The 17,421-nt window shown below is 41.9% G+C and overlaps 1 protein-coding gene across 2 annotated transcripts; it reads left to right on the top strand.

Moving 5' to 3' along the window:
• On the top strand, positions 1-16,303 carry TNFRSF8 (TNF receptor superfamily member 8). Of its 2 annotated transcripts, none has more exons than XM_039697586.1 (11): positions 1-284; positions 6,145-6,235; positions 7,768-7,893; positions 9,151-9,306; positions 9,403-9,496; positions 10,130-10,413; positions 10,620-10,730; positions 11,273-11,320; positions 12,610-12,635; positions 14,310-14,517; positions 15,679-16,303. In XM_039697586.1, exons 1-11 carry the CDS (start codon positions 213-215, stop codon positions 15,921-15,923), a joined length of 1,461 nt encoding a protein of 486 aa, XP_039553520.1. In that variant the 5' UTR covers positions 1-212; the 3' UTR covers positions 15,924-16,303. The 2 variants fall into 2 exon arrangements, with proteins under 2 accessions (XP_039553520.1, XP_039553519.1); XM_039697585.1 differs by having other exon boundaries at positions 12,610-12,680.
• Positions 16,304-17,421: the final 1,118 nt, after the last annotated feature.

Genomic DNA, 17,421 nt, shown 5'->3' with positions numbered 1-17,421 from the left:
CCCCCTCCCCCTTCCTTCTAAATTGTTTCCTCAACTCAATTGAGCCTCAAAGCCTGTTGCCTGCTTGTCTTGAGCAGCTGGAATGACTCTGGACTGAAGGAGCAGGCAAGGAGCATGACTTGGGACCGTGGAAGGGTCTCAGCCTCCAGAAGGGACATCCCATCTGTGTCACCTGCAGTGCTGGCAGCCAGGGCCATTTAACTCCACCTCAGATGGCTGCCTGCAGCCTGCCTCTGGGACTGTGGCTGCTGCTGCTGCTCCAGGACATCCAGACCACCCCACAGGTAAGGCAGGGGGACACCAGGACCCTGCAGCTCCTCAGGTGAGGTCTGGGGCACTGGGGCTGCAGAGCCATGGGTGTTGGGTGGGTGTCCACAGAAGCAGGGCTTGTGCAACACAGTGGGCTAAAGGTGGTGGGCAGAGCTCTCAGGAGATGAAGGCATGAAGAGAGCAGCCAGGAGAATCTGTCCTCTCTGGGATCTTCACAGGCAGGAATGTGGGATGTGAGCTGGGATCTGCACCTTGCTGGCACTGCTGGAGCTGCTGCAGCCCCAGGCACATCACAGCCAGGGGTGAGGGAAGGGTTCATGGCGTGGGGGGCTTCTGTTTCTGCACATTCCTTGCAGATCTTGGTTCAGAGGGCTGCTGCCCACTCTGCTGATGCAAGTCAGGAGGGGCAAATTGAAAGGTGTAGAGGCTAAACAATAATAGACCTTCTTCTTTACACCCCCCACCCTACTCACACTGATTTCCTCATGAATCCACTGCTATTTCTGAACCAAAAATCACTTCAAACAGACACAACCCACTAGCTGAACTCAGCTGATGCTGTAGATGCACACCAGCTCCCTGCTCTGATCGTATCAGCTCTCGTGGGTTTGCTTCCACCCACACACTGCCACTGGTCCCCTCCTCACATGGCAAGGAGCCCTCAGCACCTGGCATAAATCCAGGTGATTTCCCTGACTGACACGTAAAAATTCACATTTAAAAAGTAGAAAGGTCAGGCACAGAGAGACTGGCCAGGTAAAGTCAAGTACGTGAGTATTTGCATGGAGTGTTGGATGGGAAATGAGCCATATTCCCTTACATTTCCCTTACATTTCCCTTACAGTGGAAATACAAGCACAGATTAGCCTAAGACACCTGTCAGTACATGGCAACTGAAAAATCCAGCACATCACTTGGGCTGCCAGATTTTTTTGCAAGACACTGACTCCAGTTAAATCTTTGAAAATAACCAAGTTCTGTACCCTCTTCATAGACATTTCAAAAAGATCCTCCTGGTTCTTTTGGTGGCAGTTTGCTCTTGTGTCTTTCGTTGTAAATTCCCCTCCCACATTGCAAGTTTGCTTTACTTTCCCCATGTTATCTGTGCTGCCAATGTCTCCTTGCTGAAGTACAGAGGGACAAATGTTCTGTGGGATTGGAGTCTGTAATCCTTGGGAAGGCATTCAGACAAGTTTGTCCAGTGTGTGATTGCACACTGCTTCAGGAGGAAAGCCAATGGAAACAAAAAGATGATACTTTTTCTCTTTGACATCACTTTTTGTGGTCTGTTCACAAAATGAATGGGGCAGGGAGAAAATTTTCTGGTACTCATTGTCAGTATTCTGCCTCCCTGTAAAGTGATCAGAGACATTGCTGGGATGAGGAGCTGCCTTGCCCTGTCCTGCATTGCCTCTCTCACAGCAATGCTTGCTCTGCTAATGGAGCACAAGTGATACTTTCTACTGTTTAGTGGTCATATTTTTAAACCATGTTCCACCTTACCTCAGTCCACAGTCTGGGTTTTGTTTCTCTTTATATTCACAGAACTCTCACTTGTTGATAATGTCTTTACTATCAAGCAAATGAAGCTTGACCACTTGAAGCTGTAGATTTTCAGCTTTTTCTGTACTGTCAGAGTTTGGATGGAAGCTTGACAGACAGTTAACTGTTTTGCTGCAGTATTAGTCAGTTCTAGAATAGCCACTGCTGGTAGATTTTTTTTTTTTTACAGTAATATGCTTTCTTCCTGACTTACAGCTCATTTGTAGCAAGCCAATTTCTTACTCTGCCTCACAATCACTTTTTCTCTATGAGTTCAAAAAACCATACATAAATGAGTCAAACCTTGTCCTGACTGAATTGCAGAGTAGCCACTGAATTCAGCACCACCTTTACAACTGCCATTATTTAAACTGGAATAGCAAACATTTTTGTAGAAATAAGGAAAGTCAGAAGAGCTGTAAAAAGCCTATTTTCTAAAACAAATCCTCTCAAGCAAGTGCTGAAAAACCCAAATACTTTTGATCTGTTTGCTTTATTTAATTGGTCCTTGATCTGCAAAGCATTCAGAAAAGAAAAAAACCAAACTGTTGACTTGCTGGGTGACTGAAAGCTCTAAACCAGTGCATCCCTGTGCCTGCTGTCACAGAGCAGTCCCAGCAGGATGGGAATTGGCATCTTTCCTTTGACAAGATGTATTCCAGCTCCTGCTAAATCCACAGCCTTTCTTTAAAGAGAAAATCAGAGAGAAGGATAAAGACCTGCTGTCCACCACAGCCACATGCCTCATCCAATATGTGTGATCTTCCTCGAATGTTAAAGGGTTTTTTATAACACACATTTACAAACAGAAGTGGAAGTTCTAATGACAGCAGCAGAAGTTATTGCAATAAAACTTCATTGAGCCTTTGAGAGTGCTGGGAACCAACCTTCCTGCTGAGCTAAGAGCAGAACTTTGCATCCTCGTGTGGCTGTTACAGGTCACACGAGGAGTCAAACAGCTTTAGAATCTGGAGGGGAAAAGATGACAAGAATGGGGGCATGGTGACTGATGCTGAGCGTTGACATGGAGGTTATTCATCACTGAAAGGATCTGTACTGATTTTTATACTCATGAAACACCTCTACTGAACAGATGCTGACTTACAGGCATTTTGCTTATAGATTAGATGTGATTGGGTCTTCAGAAGGTGATTTCCCAGTCATAGACATCCTGCTGTGATTTGTTTAAATTAATTTCTGTTGGATTAAGTTGGTTTTTTTTTTAGAGATGGGGTAATTGTGAAAAACACCAATCACTTGTTTTTAAAATTTTAAATGTTTAATAGTAATAAAATGGTTATAAAAAGAGTAATAAAATGAAAGTAATAAAAATTTGGACAATTAGGATTTAGGACAATATGAGAGAATAAAAACAAAGAGTTAGGGACAGTCCGGGTACCTCTTTGTGGGCAAAATAAGCCCGAAAAAGGACCCACATTAACAGAGGATTAACCCTTAAAAGCAATAGCCTGTTCCATATTCATACAGCTCACCCATGATGCATAAATTCCATTCAAACAGAGGATTCTGTCTGGTCAGGGTCAGCTTCTTCCTCTGAATCCTGAGGCATCTTCAGGGCTGAGCGAGGTGGGAAGAAGTTAAGCTTCTTGTGATAATGGAGCAATAAATTCTTTTTCTCTGAAAGATTTAGGTGTCCTGTGGCTGCTATCTGGTGTGAGTACCTCATTTCTCTCTTTTTAAAAAAGTACCTTACATAGTATAGTTTCTATTTTAGCATTATGTTATAACCTCAAACTATATTTAACACACTACTTAAGAAAATGAACACAGCATAACTTTCTAACATAACCCATATAATATTCATTTTAATATTTGCAAAAAGCCAATCATAAAATACTCATTTTTCACAGTAATTGAGGGGTGTTCTTTCACAGCAGAGCACCTTGGGTTTGGCTCAGCAGCAGCACAGGTGCCTGCAAAGCTGTGCTTGCAGCTGGACCCTTGGCAGCAGCGTTTGTGGAGGAGCCAGGGATGATCTGTGAGATGTGGGTGGCTCTAGTGCAGAGCTGCCCTCCCGTGGAAAGGGGGAAAATAAGCCTGAGTGCTCTCTCACATATATATATCTGCATAATCTGTTTAGTATGCAGGCCTAGTGATTTATCACTGCACTACCAGCAGGTCAAATTCATAATCAGAACGTGCACTGTTGGAACCAGGAGCAGAATCTAATACTAAACTCCTGATTTTCATATTCTCAGCGAGGTAACTTTTTAAAAAGCTGTTCTCTCACATTTTTACACAGACACTATTCTATAATTTAAACCTCAAACTAGACAATTAAATAAGATGTAGGCTTATGTGCTGCATTAGTAATTCAATGATTCAAGGGTTTGTACTCTTGTTTAAAATTCAGCTCCATTTGCAGACAGAGTTGCTTGCCCAAGAGAACCAGGAAGAAAAAATTAGGTGTTTATGGTGACTTCCCACAGCTCCTGCAGAGAAACCAATCCAGGCTGGCTTAGCTACAGCCAGGATGCTATTGTTTCTGGAATGTTCTTTATAGAAAAGTTAATTCACTAAGTAACTCAGGACTGACCTTTTGGTGGTGACTGGCCATTTCTGGGGGTGTTTGCCTGTCCAGGGCACCCCTGCACACAGAGGTGAGTTTTGGATTTGGAGGGAGCCCTGACAAAGGAGGGAAGGATAAGTCTGACCCCACTTACTGAGAAGGCTAATTTATTACTTTATTATACTATATTATATTGAAGAATACTGTACTATACTAAAGAATACAGAAAGGATACTTACAGAAGGCTAAAAAGATAATAATGAAAATGTGTCCTGACACAGCCTAGCCCTGATTGGCCAAAGAGTGAAAACAACTCACAGCAGAATGCACTGAAACAATCACCTGTGGGTGAACAATCTCCAAACACATTCCACATGAGCACAGCACAGGAGAAGCAAATGAGATCAGAATTGTTTTCCTTTTCTCAGAGGCTTCTCAGCTTCCCAGGAGAAAAATCCTGGGATTTTTTTCAGAGAATGTGAATGCCACACGTGATGAGGAGACACCACTTCCTTCTCCTCCAGCCTTTTCTTCCTCCTCGGAGCAGGAAAACACGGGGTGCCTTTGTAAAGGTGGTTTGAGTCAGGCTGAGCAGGCACAAACTCCTGCTCTGGCTCCAGAGGCAGGATGAGCTCATAGGGAAGCCCAGGGGTTACAGTGCAGAGACGTTCAGAGTTTTCACTTCTGTTACTGCACTTACATGAAATTTAATGGTTTCGATATGTTGCTATTTCTTGTTCTTCTGTTTATTTCCTCCTTGACTGAAAGCTCCTGTTTTCTGACGGAAGTTAAATAATTTTTCTATTTTGTGTGTGTTTAATAGGAGAACTGGCTGTGAAATGAGTTAGGTGGTGAGATTCTGCACAGTGCACAAAGGCAGCTGGTGACAGCGAGTATTATTTCAAAGACCAGTGGGAAATTCATTGGCAGAAAGTGAGACGTAGAGTTTCTGAAATATTTAACTGCTCTACCAGTATCTTGTGGGAAAATCTCCACAGAATCTGCTTATCAATTCTTAACAAAAAACCCCCCAAAAAACCCCCCAAAAAATCACTGTTCATACCTTCTAGTAAATACTGAAAATGAATCTCAGATAACAACATTTTTAGGGGATTCTTAAGGGAGATGCCAAGTTCAAAAATCAGATGTCTCATCAGAACACTTGCAGCACTGTAATTTCCCAGAGCATGTAGTGGCCCAGACATACAAAAGCTAAATCTTATAATTCTTGTTACAAGTTGTAGCTGGGTGTCATTTTGTAAGCTAATATCAAAACTATTTTATGGGGTTTTTTAACTAAATAAATATCAGTTATGTAATGATGAAAGGTTATTTCTGAAAACCTTCACTCACAACAGAAGTGGGATCAGTTATTTGAATAAGGGCTTCATCATGGGAGTATCTGCAGCATTATTTTCAAGGCAAAATCCTCCTGCAGGATTTGTCCCTAAATGATACATAAAATAATTTATTGGTTTATAATAGACACTTAGGTTGCTAAATTCAAACAGTGTGACTGCATAAGTAACAGAAAACTTGGATACTGCAAACAGGAATGACCTCTGTGGATTACACGAAATCCTTAGCTCCAATTAACATGAAATAATTTTAGGGCAGTAATTTTATTTTCTTTTTCTCACGGCTGCAATGTTTCTAAAGGAAATACAGACAATAATTTTCAAAAAACTGTGGGCTTTTCCTTACTGTCTGCAACCACCATTGCTTAAGACAGGCATTGGGATCTGCTCTAGTACAGAATGAATTGTTTTCTAATTGTGTCTTTCGTCTTTTTCAATTTCTAGCCGTCATTAACCCCACCTCATTCCTGTGATACACGAGATAATTGGTTCTATGATGAAACTTCACAAAACTGCTGTTACCAGTGTCCCTCAGGTATGTTTATAATTCAGCCCCATTTATATGGAGCCCTTCTCATGGAAACAGTAGGAACCCTGTGTATCTGCAGAGCTGTGTTTTGTCCCTGAAGAAAGGGACAATTTAATGAATCACTCTCTAATGTGGCTCCAGATGTGAATCTCTTCTCCACTGTCCTGCTCCTGTGTAGTCTGCATGCAAATCAGATAATGTTATAAAATTATAATGGGAATTTTATGATTAACATAAATTAAATAAATTTTAAATTTAAAAAAAATATTTTTATCACATCACTTGACACTGAAGTAGCCAGGTCGAAGAATTCATTTCAAAACTTGCCCCTGGGTGTGAATTAGCACAGTGAAATTAGGCTAAATGACTTTCTTCTCAGAGATGAAACAATGTAAAATGAAGGTTTGGAAAATCTGACATTATTCTCATAGTCACAACAGTTTAGAAAGTGTCTCACACGAGGGAGGAAGCAGGGGACACATTATGCTGTGCTAGAAGCTGGTGTGACTCAGAGGCACACAAGGTCAGCAGCAGGAAACACCTTGGTGAGACACGAGCTCAGGAAGTGTCTGGAACTGCCCCATTGGTCAGAACCCCCTCGGTGGGTGGGTATTTTATTCAGCACCATCTGTATCTTCTTGCAGAAGTCTTTTTCTTTCGTTTTTCTCAAAGGAAAGTTCTGTCCTGTATTTGTGTTCTGTGGCACAGAGGGCTTTAGAGTTTGGTTGCCAATATTTGCATCCAGCTCCATCAGGATCCCCCTGGGGCATCCTGTGCTGCTGGGCACACCACTGGAGCCCTTCAGGCAAGGGGTGAACAAAATGGTCCAATAAAAGAAAAAATGGGTGGGATGTGACTTTGACATTCCCAAGAAAAGCTCTTTACTTCTCCAAAACCAAAGCTCCTGTCATGAGGGGTGTCATAGTAAGGCTGGGTGAGAAGCAGAGATCTGGTTTACACCAGGCTGTAATAATGAGTTCACCTTTGCTGATTCTTTATTGCTACATCCTCATTCAGTCCTGGACTCCTCCACAATAAAAGTTACAAGAATCCTTTTCCACCGTAATCATCCACTGCTCCTTCAAACCACAACCTGTTCGTATCTGCTACTGACTCAGCTGCTCACTGCAAAGAAAGAGGAGCTTTTAGAAAAGTCCTTTGAATCAAATGAAGAACAGAAGGAAACATGAAACCCAGTTCCCCGGGAGCTTAGCAGTGGCAGGACAATGGCTGTTATGTTGCACCACGATAATTCAAGTGGCCCTCATGGAGACTTGGATGTCTTTTCTGTCAGCAAATGACTTCTCATGTGCCCATTCCACAGCAGTCCATCCCAGCTGGGATTGTGTCCTGGCCCTCTACCTTAGCCCTTGAATGGGAAAGGCAAAAATGTCCTAGAGAAACCAAATAACTAAGAGAAGACTGTGGTAATGTGTCTAACAGGTAAACAAGCTGACAAGAACATTTCAGGAAGGTTTTCTGCCCATTTTGGATAGGTGTCTTGAATATTTTGATTTTTTTTTTTTTTTTTCCTCCAGGCTATGTTAAAAAGAAAGCATGTCCTCGGGATCCATCTGAAGACTGCATGACATGTGGGCCTAATGAGTATTTGAGCAATGAATCCCAAAAGCCACGATGTGATGCTTGTGTGTCATGCTTAAAAGGTTTGCTTTTTCCACACATACCTCACAGTTACACTGTTTCTCTGTATATTTTATTTACACTTAATTTGTATTTGATTCCTTTAGAATTTCCACAGCAAAATTATCCTTGGTTGCTGAGTTAGGCAGCAGAATGTTACCTTGGATACAATCCATGTCACTGCCTGTGTGACCTACCTAAAAATTCTCCCCTCCAATGCTATCCCAGTCTGGTTTCTGCTTTCTGTCTTATATTACAAGCTATTATCTACAGGCTTCTCTAATTATTCATAAATTACCATTATATGTGTTTAAACTGAAAGAGGGCAGGTTTAGATTGGGTACTAGGAAGAAGCATTTCCCCTGGGAGGGTGGGCAGGCCCTGGCACAGGATGCCCAGAGCAGCTGTGGCTGTTCCATCCCTGGAAGTGTCCAAAGCCAGAACCAATCTGTACCTTAACTTTTATCTATAGCCTATCATAACTACTACAATTACCATATTCATGTCACTATTCTCCAATCACTAAAGTTAGTGCATTACAGTTTAAGCTAGAAGTTGTTTTTCAGTTTTCAGTGGAAAATTCTGAGACCTTTTTTCTACTTGCAACATCAGCAGACTTGTTTGCCTGTGCTATCTTTCTGCTTGATAAAAACATTTTGTTTGAGGTGGGTTTATCCTTTGCTCTAAGCCACAGAAACCCCTTCTAACTAAAATACCCTTTGCCTCCTTGGTTATCCACTAAGACTGGCTCAGCAATTCCTTTCTTCTGTATCAAAACTTGCTTCCATCTCTATTCCTTCTTCAGCTTCTACATTCAAAAATCTTTCTGCTAAGCATACATATCTGCAGTCATGATATTTTATGAAAAATCCTTTGCTAGGACTTTTCCCTCCTGAGGAGCTCAGGAGCCTCAGGAAAGAAATGTAAATAATAATTATCTGTTGTTGTGGAATGCAACAGGCACATCTGTGATTGGTGCATGTTGGTTGTTTTTAATTAATGGCCAATCACAGATGCAGCTGGCTCGGACTCTGGGGAGTCAGGAGTCTTTGTTATGCATTCTATTTCTGTTTTTTTCTAGCTTTTTGATGATATTTTTCCTCTTTAGTCTTTTAGTACAGTTTTTAGTACAGTATTGTAATATAACATATATTATAATATATGTTGTATTACAATACCTTCTAAAACACAAAGTCAAGATTCATGGGGTATCCACCACACGTATCAGTGAGACTTTCTTGCCAAACTTCCATCCTTCCCAACGACTGCCTGTGTTCCAGAGCTGGACCTGGTGGAGAAGCAGCCCTGCTCCCTCAGCTCCGGCCGCGTGTGCGAGTGCCGCCCGGGGCTCTTCTGCCGGCTCCCCGTGCTCAACAGCTGCTCACGCTGCCAGCACCACTCTGCTTGCAAGCCTGGCTTTGGAGTCAAAATCAGGGGTAGGAATCCCTGCCCGTCCACTCTGCCTTTCCTGGCCACAGGCCTGGACCTGGTGTGTTTTATTTTGTCAGTCCTCAGTTGTGATTTTTGTTCAGGCACCGCAAAGAATGATGTCACGTGTGAAGAGTGCCCTCCTGGGACCTTCTCTGATCAAAGCTCCAGCACAGACGTCTGCAAACCCCACACCAAGTAAGTCTGTGCTTCTTCAATGGGACTGGCTCGTGGATTGAAATTAATAAAGGATGTCACTTCTGGTGCAAAGTATACAAATTCATCTGAGAAGCAAGGGAATCTCCATGGGCTCATGTGCAGAGGCCTCTCTTAGTACCAGTTGCACAGCTCTGGGCTGGAGGAGAAGGGACAAAAGGAATCCTGCTTGCTTCATTTTTAGTTTACTAAGTACAGTGGAATTGCACACCTGTGTGAGTATCAGCTTTGCATCCAGGCCAAGAATTAATGCCACAGGGATGAGAGGAATAGTGACTTTTACACAGAAAACAATAATTGTGGTTGGCACAAAAATGGCCAAGGGGATGTTTGTCACATGGAAAACGCATGTGCCTTGTACCAGGGCAATGCTACCTGTTATTTTTCAATGATATCTGTTCTCCTTCAATGATACCTGTTGTTTTTCAATGATACCTGTTATTTTTCAATGATACCTGTTCTTCTTCAATGATACCTGCTCTTCTTCAATGATACCTCTTCTTTTTCAATGATACCTGTTCTTTTTCCATGATACCTGTTCTTTTTCCATGATACCTGTTCTTTTTCAGTGCTATCTGTTCTTTTTCAATGACACCTGTTCTTTTCCATGCCCAGCTGTGCCAAGCTGAACAAAGTAACGCTAAGGAAAGGAAATGCTACTCACGATCAAGTTTGCCTGGACCAGTTGCCCACTTACCTCACCCCAAGCACTTTGTCCATGAGATTCAGCAATGAAACAAATAACTTTGACCTGAGGATGTTTAAGGAGAGCCTGGTGACCTCGGCTAGTGGTGACCCTCTAAGTGTCACAACAGCTGAAAATCCCAGCTCAACTCCTGAGGAGAAAGCTCAGGCTGGCACTTCTCCCACCTCAGCCAAGGGGAAGATGACAATAGGAGGTAACAAAGACACAGCATTTACTCTCTCTAGCACTTTTGATTTGGAATTATCTTTGGTAAACACAATTTTTATGTGGGAACTTCCTGCAAATCCCCTCTGACTGGTGAAATGATGTCTGTGGTCCTACGTTCAAAGACGTGGATCGACTCAGGGCTTTCCCTCTGCCCTTGCTCAGCCTGCCCTGTGCTCCCTGTCTGTGCTGCAGGTGTGGTGCTCTGGGCAGTGGTTCTCTCCGTGGCAGTGCTCCTTGGGGCCATGCTGGCGTTTTGGAAATGGAAGGTTTGCAAGAAGAGGATCCTGGTGCTCAGAAGAAAGCGTGAGTTTTTCAAGCTGTAACACGTGGTGTGCTGCCTGGTCTGCCTAAGAGCAGATGGGAAACTCAGATATGGGGATATTTGTGGAGGTCACTGGGGAAGAGAATGTTCTCTACAGGCCAGATAAGGGTTTAAGGCAAGCTGCTCATGCAGGACGTTGGAGAACATGAGAGATGGAAGCAGCTGTGAATTTAGGGAGGGAAGCAGGTGGGTGACAACAGGAGGGGAAAAGGTAACTAGCTGTTTCTTCTCTCAGCAAAGATATTGATATTAACTGATACCCGAAGTGTTGTGTGAGTAGTTTTTGGTTCTGGGAACAGAACTGGGCTCTGAGCATGAGAGGAAGGTGATTTTTGCTGACACTGACTCCCCACAGCTCTGCCTGGAGTTACATGTGGGGTGTGTCTGCAGAGCCACATTCCCTCTTTCACAGAAAGCAGGATGGGCACGTTGTAGGTTGGCTGCAGATCTGTGGGTGTGGTGAGGCTGGTGGAGCCTTCAGGCTCCGTGGTGAGCTTGACTAAATGAAGGTTTCTTTTATCAGCACACCTGCAGGCGGTCATCGCACACAAATACGTGCTCAAACCTCAAGGTGAGTGACTGAGGGGCCAGCAGTGCCATCCTGATGTCTGAAGAATAAGTGGATAGCTTAACATGGGATTTTATTTTATTTTATTTTATTTTATTTTATTTTTATGTTATTTTATTTTATTTTTTATATTTTATTTTGTTTTGGTTATTTTATTTTGTTTTGGTTATTTTATTTTATTTTATTTTATTTTATTTTATTTTATTTTATTTTATTTTATTTTATTTTATTTTTTATATTTTATTTTATTTTTAAATATTTTAAAAAAATTTTTATTTTATTTAATTTCAATTTAAAAAGTGAAAGCTTCTCATGTCACAGGTGTGTCCCTGCTGCCATGCAAGAGGCCAGTCCTGCTCCTCCGGAGCAGGCAGGGGACACGCTGGATGTGAGCAGGTGCCAGCAGGTGGCACTTTGTCCCCACGGTGGCTGAAGCCTTGGGTGATGTCAGTGCTGGAAACAGCCCCATTGATTTCGAGACAGTAAAATATGGGAGATCTCAGAAAAAAACCCTGCACAAATCCCATAAAGTGCAAACATTTCACCCATTTAGCTGATCCCCTCTCAGCAGTTCCACTGCCAGAGCCATTCTCTGTTGTGTCAGACTCTAATCACCACACAGCAGAGCTTTCTGTATTCATTCACTCAGGAATGCAATTTAAAAACTCTTGTGTGCAGCTTAATTTTCTCAAAATGGAATTCTTTCTCCCTCACTTTCCTTGCACAATAGAAACTGTTACTGTGCAGCATTGCAGAGCTGGTGCTCTGAAAATAAAGGTGATTGCACATCAGGGTGAAATTAGGCAGAAAGTCTGAGCCCATGTACCTTCATGGTGCTGCAGAGGTTGTACACTCCCTCCTCCTCACCTCTCTTCTTTGCCCAGTGTTCCCTGTTAATGGAACTGTGCATAAAATCCTTAATAAACCCCCTTAATAATCATCTGACAATATGATGAACCGACCTAACCAGTTAATCCTGCAGAAAGTTATTAATTTTCTTTTTAATAAGCCTGTATTGTTCTTATCTAGACAGTTTCATCAGTTCATTTTTTCATAAGGTGAATAGCAGTTGTGGTGTGGTGCAAAAGGCTTTGGGGACAGCAGGATTTCCCAGTCTTGGCAGCAACCTGTTGCTGGTTGCCCTCAGGAGTGTAATTTCAGTGTGGCCTGGGTTTTGAGAAAACCATCATGCACATGGGGTGGGCAGGAAGTGATCTTTCAGAGCATATATTAACTTTCTTGTGATTTTGTGAGGCTTCTTCTTCTGATGATGTTCTTACTTTCCATTGCAGGTTCGGATCTTGTGAACAAATGTGCAGTAAGTGTGAGCAATATTCCAAAACAGATCACTTCCCATGCCAAAGTAAATAATATTATTTTCAAATGTCCTGCCTAAAAAGTGCCAGCCTTTTAGTTTGGACTTTCCACTACAGTATGTAATAATTTAGGTGGGATGAGATGTATTAGGACTCAATATTTTCATGTCTTGAGCTGAGGTTAGTGTGGTGTTAAATGATGTGATGCTGCCTGTCGTGGTTGAGACAGTCACAATACAAAGCAACTCTCCATTTCCAGAAGGCTTCCAACTGTTTTTATTATAGCATGCATGCTTTTTATATATTCTTACAAAATTCCTAAATTTACCCTTTACTCATTGGTCAGGAAAGACAAAGTGCTCATTGGAATAGGCAGCTGGAGGTTTCTCTTATTTCTCCTTCTTTCTTTCTTGGTTTCTCTGTCAACAACCTTGGTAGAAAATTCTTTCAGGGGTAGACATGGATCCTCTTATCAAACTTCTCTCTGGCTCACAGAAGTTGCTGTAAAACCTCTTCCACAGCTGCCAGTCTTGCTTGTGAGGGGATTTAGTTTGGTGTTAAACCATTCATGGTGCATTCCATGGGAGAAGATCTGAAATCACAGGATGAACAGTGGGTTTGGTTTGTCATTGCTTCAGGACAAGCTCCTGGTGTTTTAGAACAGTTTGCAGATGAACAGGACAAACTCCAGTCAATCTGGCAGCAGAAAGCAGCTCCTCAGCTGCTGAAATCATCACTGCTTGGTTTGATTTCCCCTCTGTCAGTGAAATAACAGCCACTTTCATTTTCTGAGTATTCTCAGTTTATTATCCTTTTTATTAGGATCTTTAAATGTCCAGATCTGCTAAATCACTCTTTAGACTGTTAATTTTTTTCATTTTTTTAATGAGTTTTCTTTTAAATGCTGTGTGTCTGCACACACACAAGATGCTGCTTTTTCCAGTCACTCTGGTTGCAATCAGCTGTCATAATTTCAGTGTGTAATTGTTAATTCCTGAATCATGAGGAGCTTCAATTCTTGCCTCTATAGAATCAGACATGAACAAGGATATAAAGTGCACATTTCAAAATATTTTTTTTTTCCCAGCCTTGTGGAAACAGAAGAATATGATCAGAACCACCAGAAAATTGTGGTGCAGGACCTTTACCTCTCTCAGATTTTGGTTCCTCTTTTAAAGAACTGCTAGTAATTAATTCTTCATGTGTTAGGTAGTCTGAGCTTGTTTCTTCTATCTGACATTCTGCTGTGGCAATTATATTTTGAAGTTAAATCAGTTTGGCCTCTGGCTCGTTCTATTCTTCCATAGGAACATGATAGGTCTTTGCAAAGTCTAAGAGGTAGCTAAAACATATTTTCTTCAGTGGAAATGAGGTACATTCCTCAAAATGTCATCAGAAATCTGTAACTTCAGCTTAGAAACACTATTTTGAAATATGCTCTTGAGTGATGCAGGAGCCTGGTTTGAAGTTCCTTTAGGTGCTTGGGGACATTTCTCTCCCTGTGCCAGTGGTGCTGGGAAGGACATTCTGTCATCCTGGCTGCCACAGGAGGATCCTGTGGACCTGCAATGTCCAAAGTGTTTTTACACTCACACAGGAGGATCCTGTGGATCTGTTGCAATGTCCAAAGTGTTTTTACACTCACCCCACTCCTGCTCTCCCGTTTCTGTTGGCAGAAGATCAAACTGACCACTGACACTGGGCTAGAAGAGGAGGAGTTAATTGACAGAGCCCTTCCTTTGGAAACCAACAATAACTTGGTGTCCAGCTCAGAAAAAGCCCAGAGTCCTCCTCGGAGTGTGGCTGATGTGGCTCCAAGCAGTGGGAATGCCCCAGATTGCCCTGTGGATTCTCGAGTCAGAGACCACACAAACAACAGAATTGGTGAGTCTTGCTTTATTTTTTTTCCCTTTTGTCATCTTCTTTTTGCAAATTTTCAAACATGGCGCATACTGTCATTCCAAGATTGTTAGTAAACTTCAGTGTCCAAATCTCCTGACAAAGATTGTGCTGAATCTCCAGATCTTTGACACAAAAATACCTATTCATTTGAATATAATGCTTTCCTTTTTTTTCATGTTTGTCTTAGTCACTATGAATTTGACAGAAAATTCCCTTCTTCCTCCTTTTCATTCTGGAATATGTACATTTTACAGAAGAAATTTGAATATGTCAGCTGGAAGATGATGCTGTAATACTGAATAAAAATTGTACTTAGCTATAATTTTCTTCTCTGGTTTCATAATAATGGCTTGAAATGCATCTCCCATGTGTTCCCATAAAGTCTTTGACCATGGCACAGGCTGGGAGATAAAGTCAGGCAAGGAGCTCGTTCATAGGGGTGAATTCTTACCTGAGACACCATCTGCATGAGACATTCTGGCAGTGCTTCCAAACCCAGTTCTGAGGTTATTTGAAGGTGTTATTTTTTATATTACAAAAACTGACCTTTCCTTACTAAACACTCCTCCTGTTTTTACTGTGAGAGATGGATTGGGATGAATGTGATTATTTAATTTACCATATCCAAATATCTCCAAGCAATTAACCTACAGTGTCTGATGTGCAGCATCCTTCTGAATTAAGTGCAGTGGTGCAAGCCATTGAAAAGGCTTTATTTACCTTTCTGTGAAGCAGTACAACAACAAGCTGGACCCAAGATCCAGAAAATTTTGTAGTTTATTCTCAGCTGGAAATAAACTAATTTCTTTTCAGGTCCTAAGAGCCCAGAACTTCTGTGCAGTGCTGATCTTTACCCAAAGGTTTCTTTTACATGGTGCTGTTTCTTGAAACAGCAGGAGCATAAACCTTGGATTCTGTAGATCCCAGTTAATTGCTTCTTCTAGCAGATTCTTGTGAATATCTTCTGCCTTTTCCACTTTGTCTTTCTCGTGTAGTTCCACCTCTAGCTCAGTGGCTTAATCCCATGGAAGTGGGATCTGAAATGTCCAGAGTGCTAATAAAAATGTTGCACGACAAACATTAAAAACTCTGGGGCAGCAGTGACTGCTCACCATGCTCAGCACTACTTTTTTCCTTCCTCAGAAAAACTCTACATCATGAAGGCCGACACTGTTATCGTGGGGACTGTTTCAGAAGTGCCCAGTGGCAAGAACTGTGCTGTTAAAGGGTGTGACAGTAACCTCGATGCCCAGGAAAGCAAGGAAGAGGAGCTGGAAATGCACTACCCAGAGCAGGAGACAGAGTCCTTTCCAGGGAATGATGTGATGGTGCCTGTGGAAGAGGAGGGAAAGGAATTTCACCACCCTACCACTGCCACTGAGAAGTGACAGCCCACAGAGACAGCGTGGACATACAGAAGCACCAGTGTGACACTAAGGCAGAATTTAGGACAAGGGAGGTAAAACACACCTTAGATTATTGGGAACCTCCTGGAAAACACTGAAACACTCAAACAAGGAGTTAGCACCTCTTTCATCTCACAAAGGAGAGGATCACCCAAACTGTTGGCCTTCACAGCTGACACCAAATACTTCTATTTCCCTGTCTCCCAGTGTCATACTGACAACAAATTTGAATCAAAGCTGCATGATTTAGAGGACATCTGGATGTCAGCTGAAGTTTCAGAGCTTGCTTTCTCAGTGTGAAGGAATGGATTGAAATCTATGTCTGGTTACTTCTATTAGCTGTGAAAATTCTGGCCAGGATTCCGAGTCAAGTTTGAGACTCAGCCGTGTTGTTTCTACTCCAATACATTTAATTTGGTAATATATTTTGCAACATCTGGCATTTACTCAAGGCTTCAACTTGAGTTGATTGAAAATGATAACAATCTCCATTTTCCTTAGCATAAACATAACTCTCAAGTTTGTGGATTTCATGTTTCTTGAGGAATTAGGATCAAAAGGTGCCACACATGCTCTGAAAATAGAAGGCAAACAAAACTAATTGACATCCACTGTACTTTAGGCCATTCTTTCTAGGTTTTGAAGTCCAATTAATATTTTTTGACTACATCAAATCATTAGTAAGTGTACAAAACATCCTCTTCTGATGGAAGCCAAACTGGCTGAGCATCTGGCTATTGGATGAAGTATGGGTTAAGCCTGTAAAAAGAGAAATTAAGAAAAGAAACTATTTCTCTACTGAAAAAGAGGCACAGCAGTTATTTCCACTGTTATTATCTGCTTGTTTTAGAATCGTTCATAATCATAGGGTGACACTGATTTGCATATCCTTTAAAAACAAACCTGTTTGGTGGCCGACTGCCCTGTGTTATGCTATTTTTAAATCTTTTGTGCTGCTTGTTCAGTAACTGTAAATGCAATAGTGCTGACTACACTGTTACACAGGACAGTGGAAAATGAGCACTATGACAAAGTGTGTCTTAATAATCAAAAAAAGGAACCACAAAACCCATTACTTGCTTTGTAGCTTTGTCCTGAGCAGAGCTCTGTAATACCAGTGGTGCACCTGCAGCAACTTCTGTCTTAGAGAGATCACAAGGGCACAAAAACCCCTTCTTGGGCCAGAGTTTGAGCCCAACATTTCACCTCTGACACTTGCAGGAAGGGATTAGTTAGGAAAACCACAACTGCTGTTTGCATTGATCATAGTTCTGCAGTTGCAGCTGCCATTGGATTAAGGATGTCAAAGAGTTTCATTCAGCCTTTATTGTTCTCTTACATCACCATTAGTTTTTCTTCTCTCTTTTGAATTTCCAAGTACAATCTGTCTCCATAAGCACCTGTGGCCAAAGATTACAGATATCATGCACTGTGTAAAGGACTTTTAGCACTTTGAAACTGGCCTCTTCATTTCAGTGAA

The sequence above is a fragment of the Passer montanus genome, unplaced genomic scaffold (assembly GCF_014805655.1).
Source record: "Passer montanus isolate IOZ18808 unplaced genomic scaffold, ASM1480565v1 scaffold118, whole genome shotgun sequence".
Taxonomy (NCBI): Eukaryota; Metazoa; Chordata; class Aves; order Passeriformes; family Passeridae; genus Passer; species Passer montanus.
The sequence above is the reverse complement of the archived record's forward strand: the minus strand, read 5'-3'. Positions and strand labels throughout refer to the sequence as shown.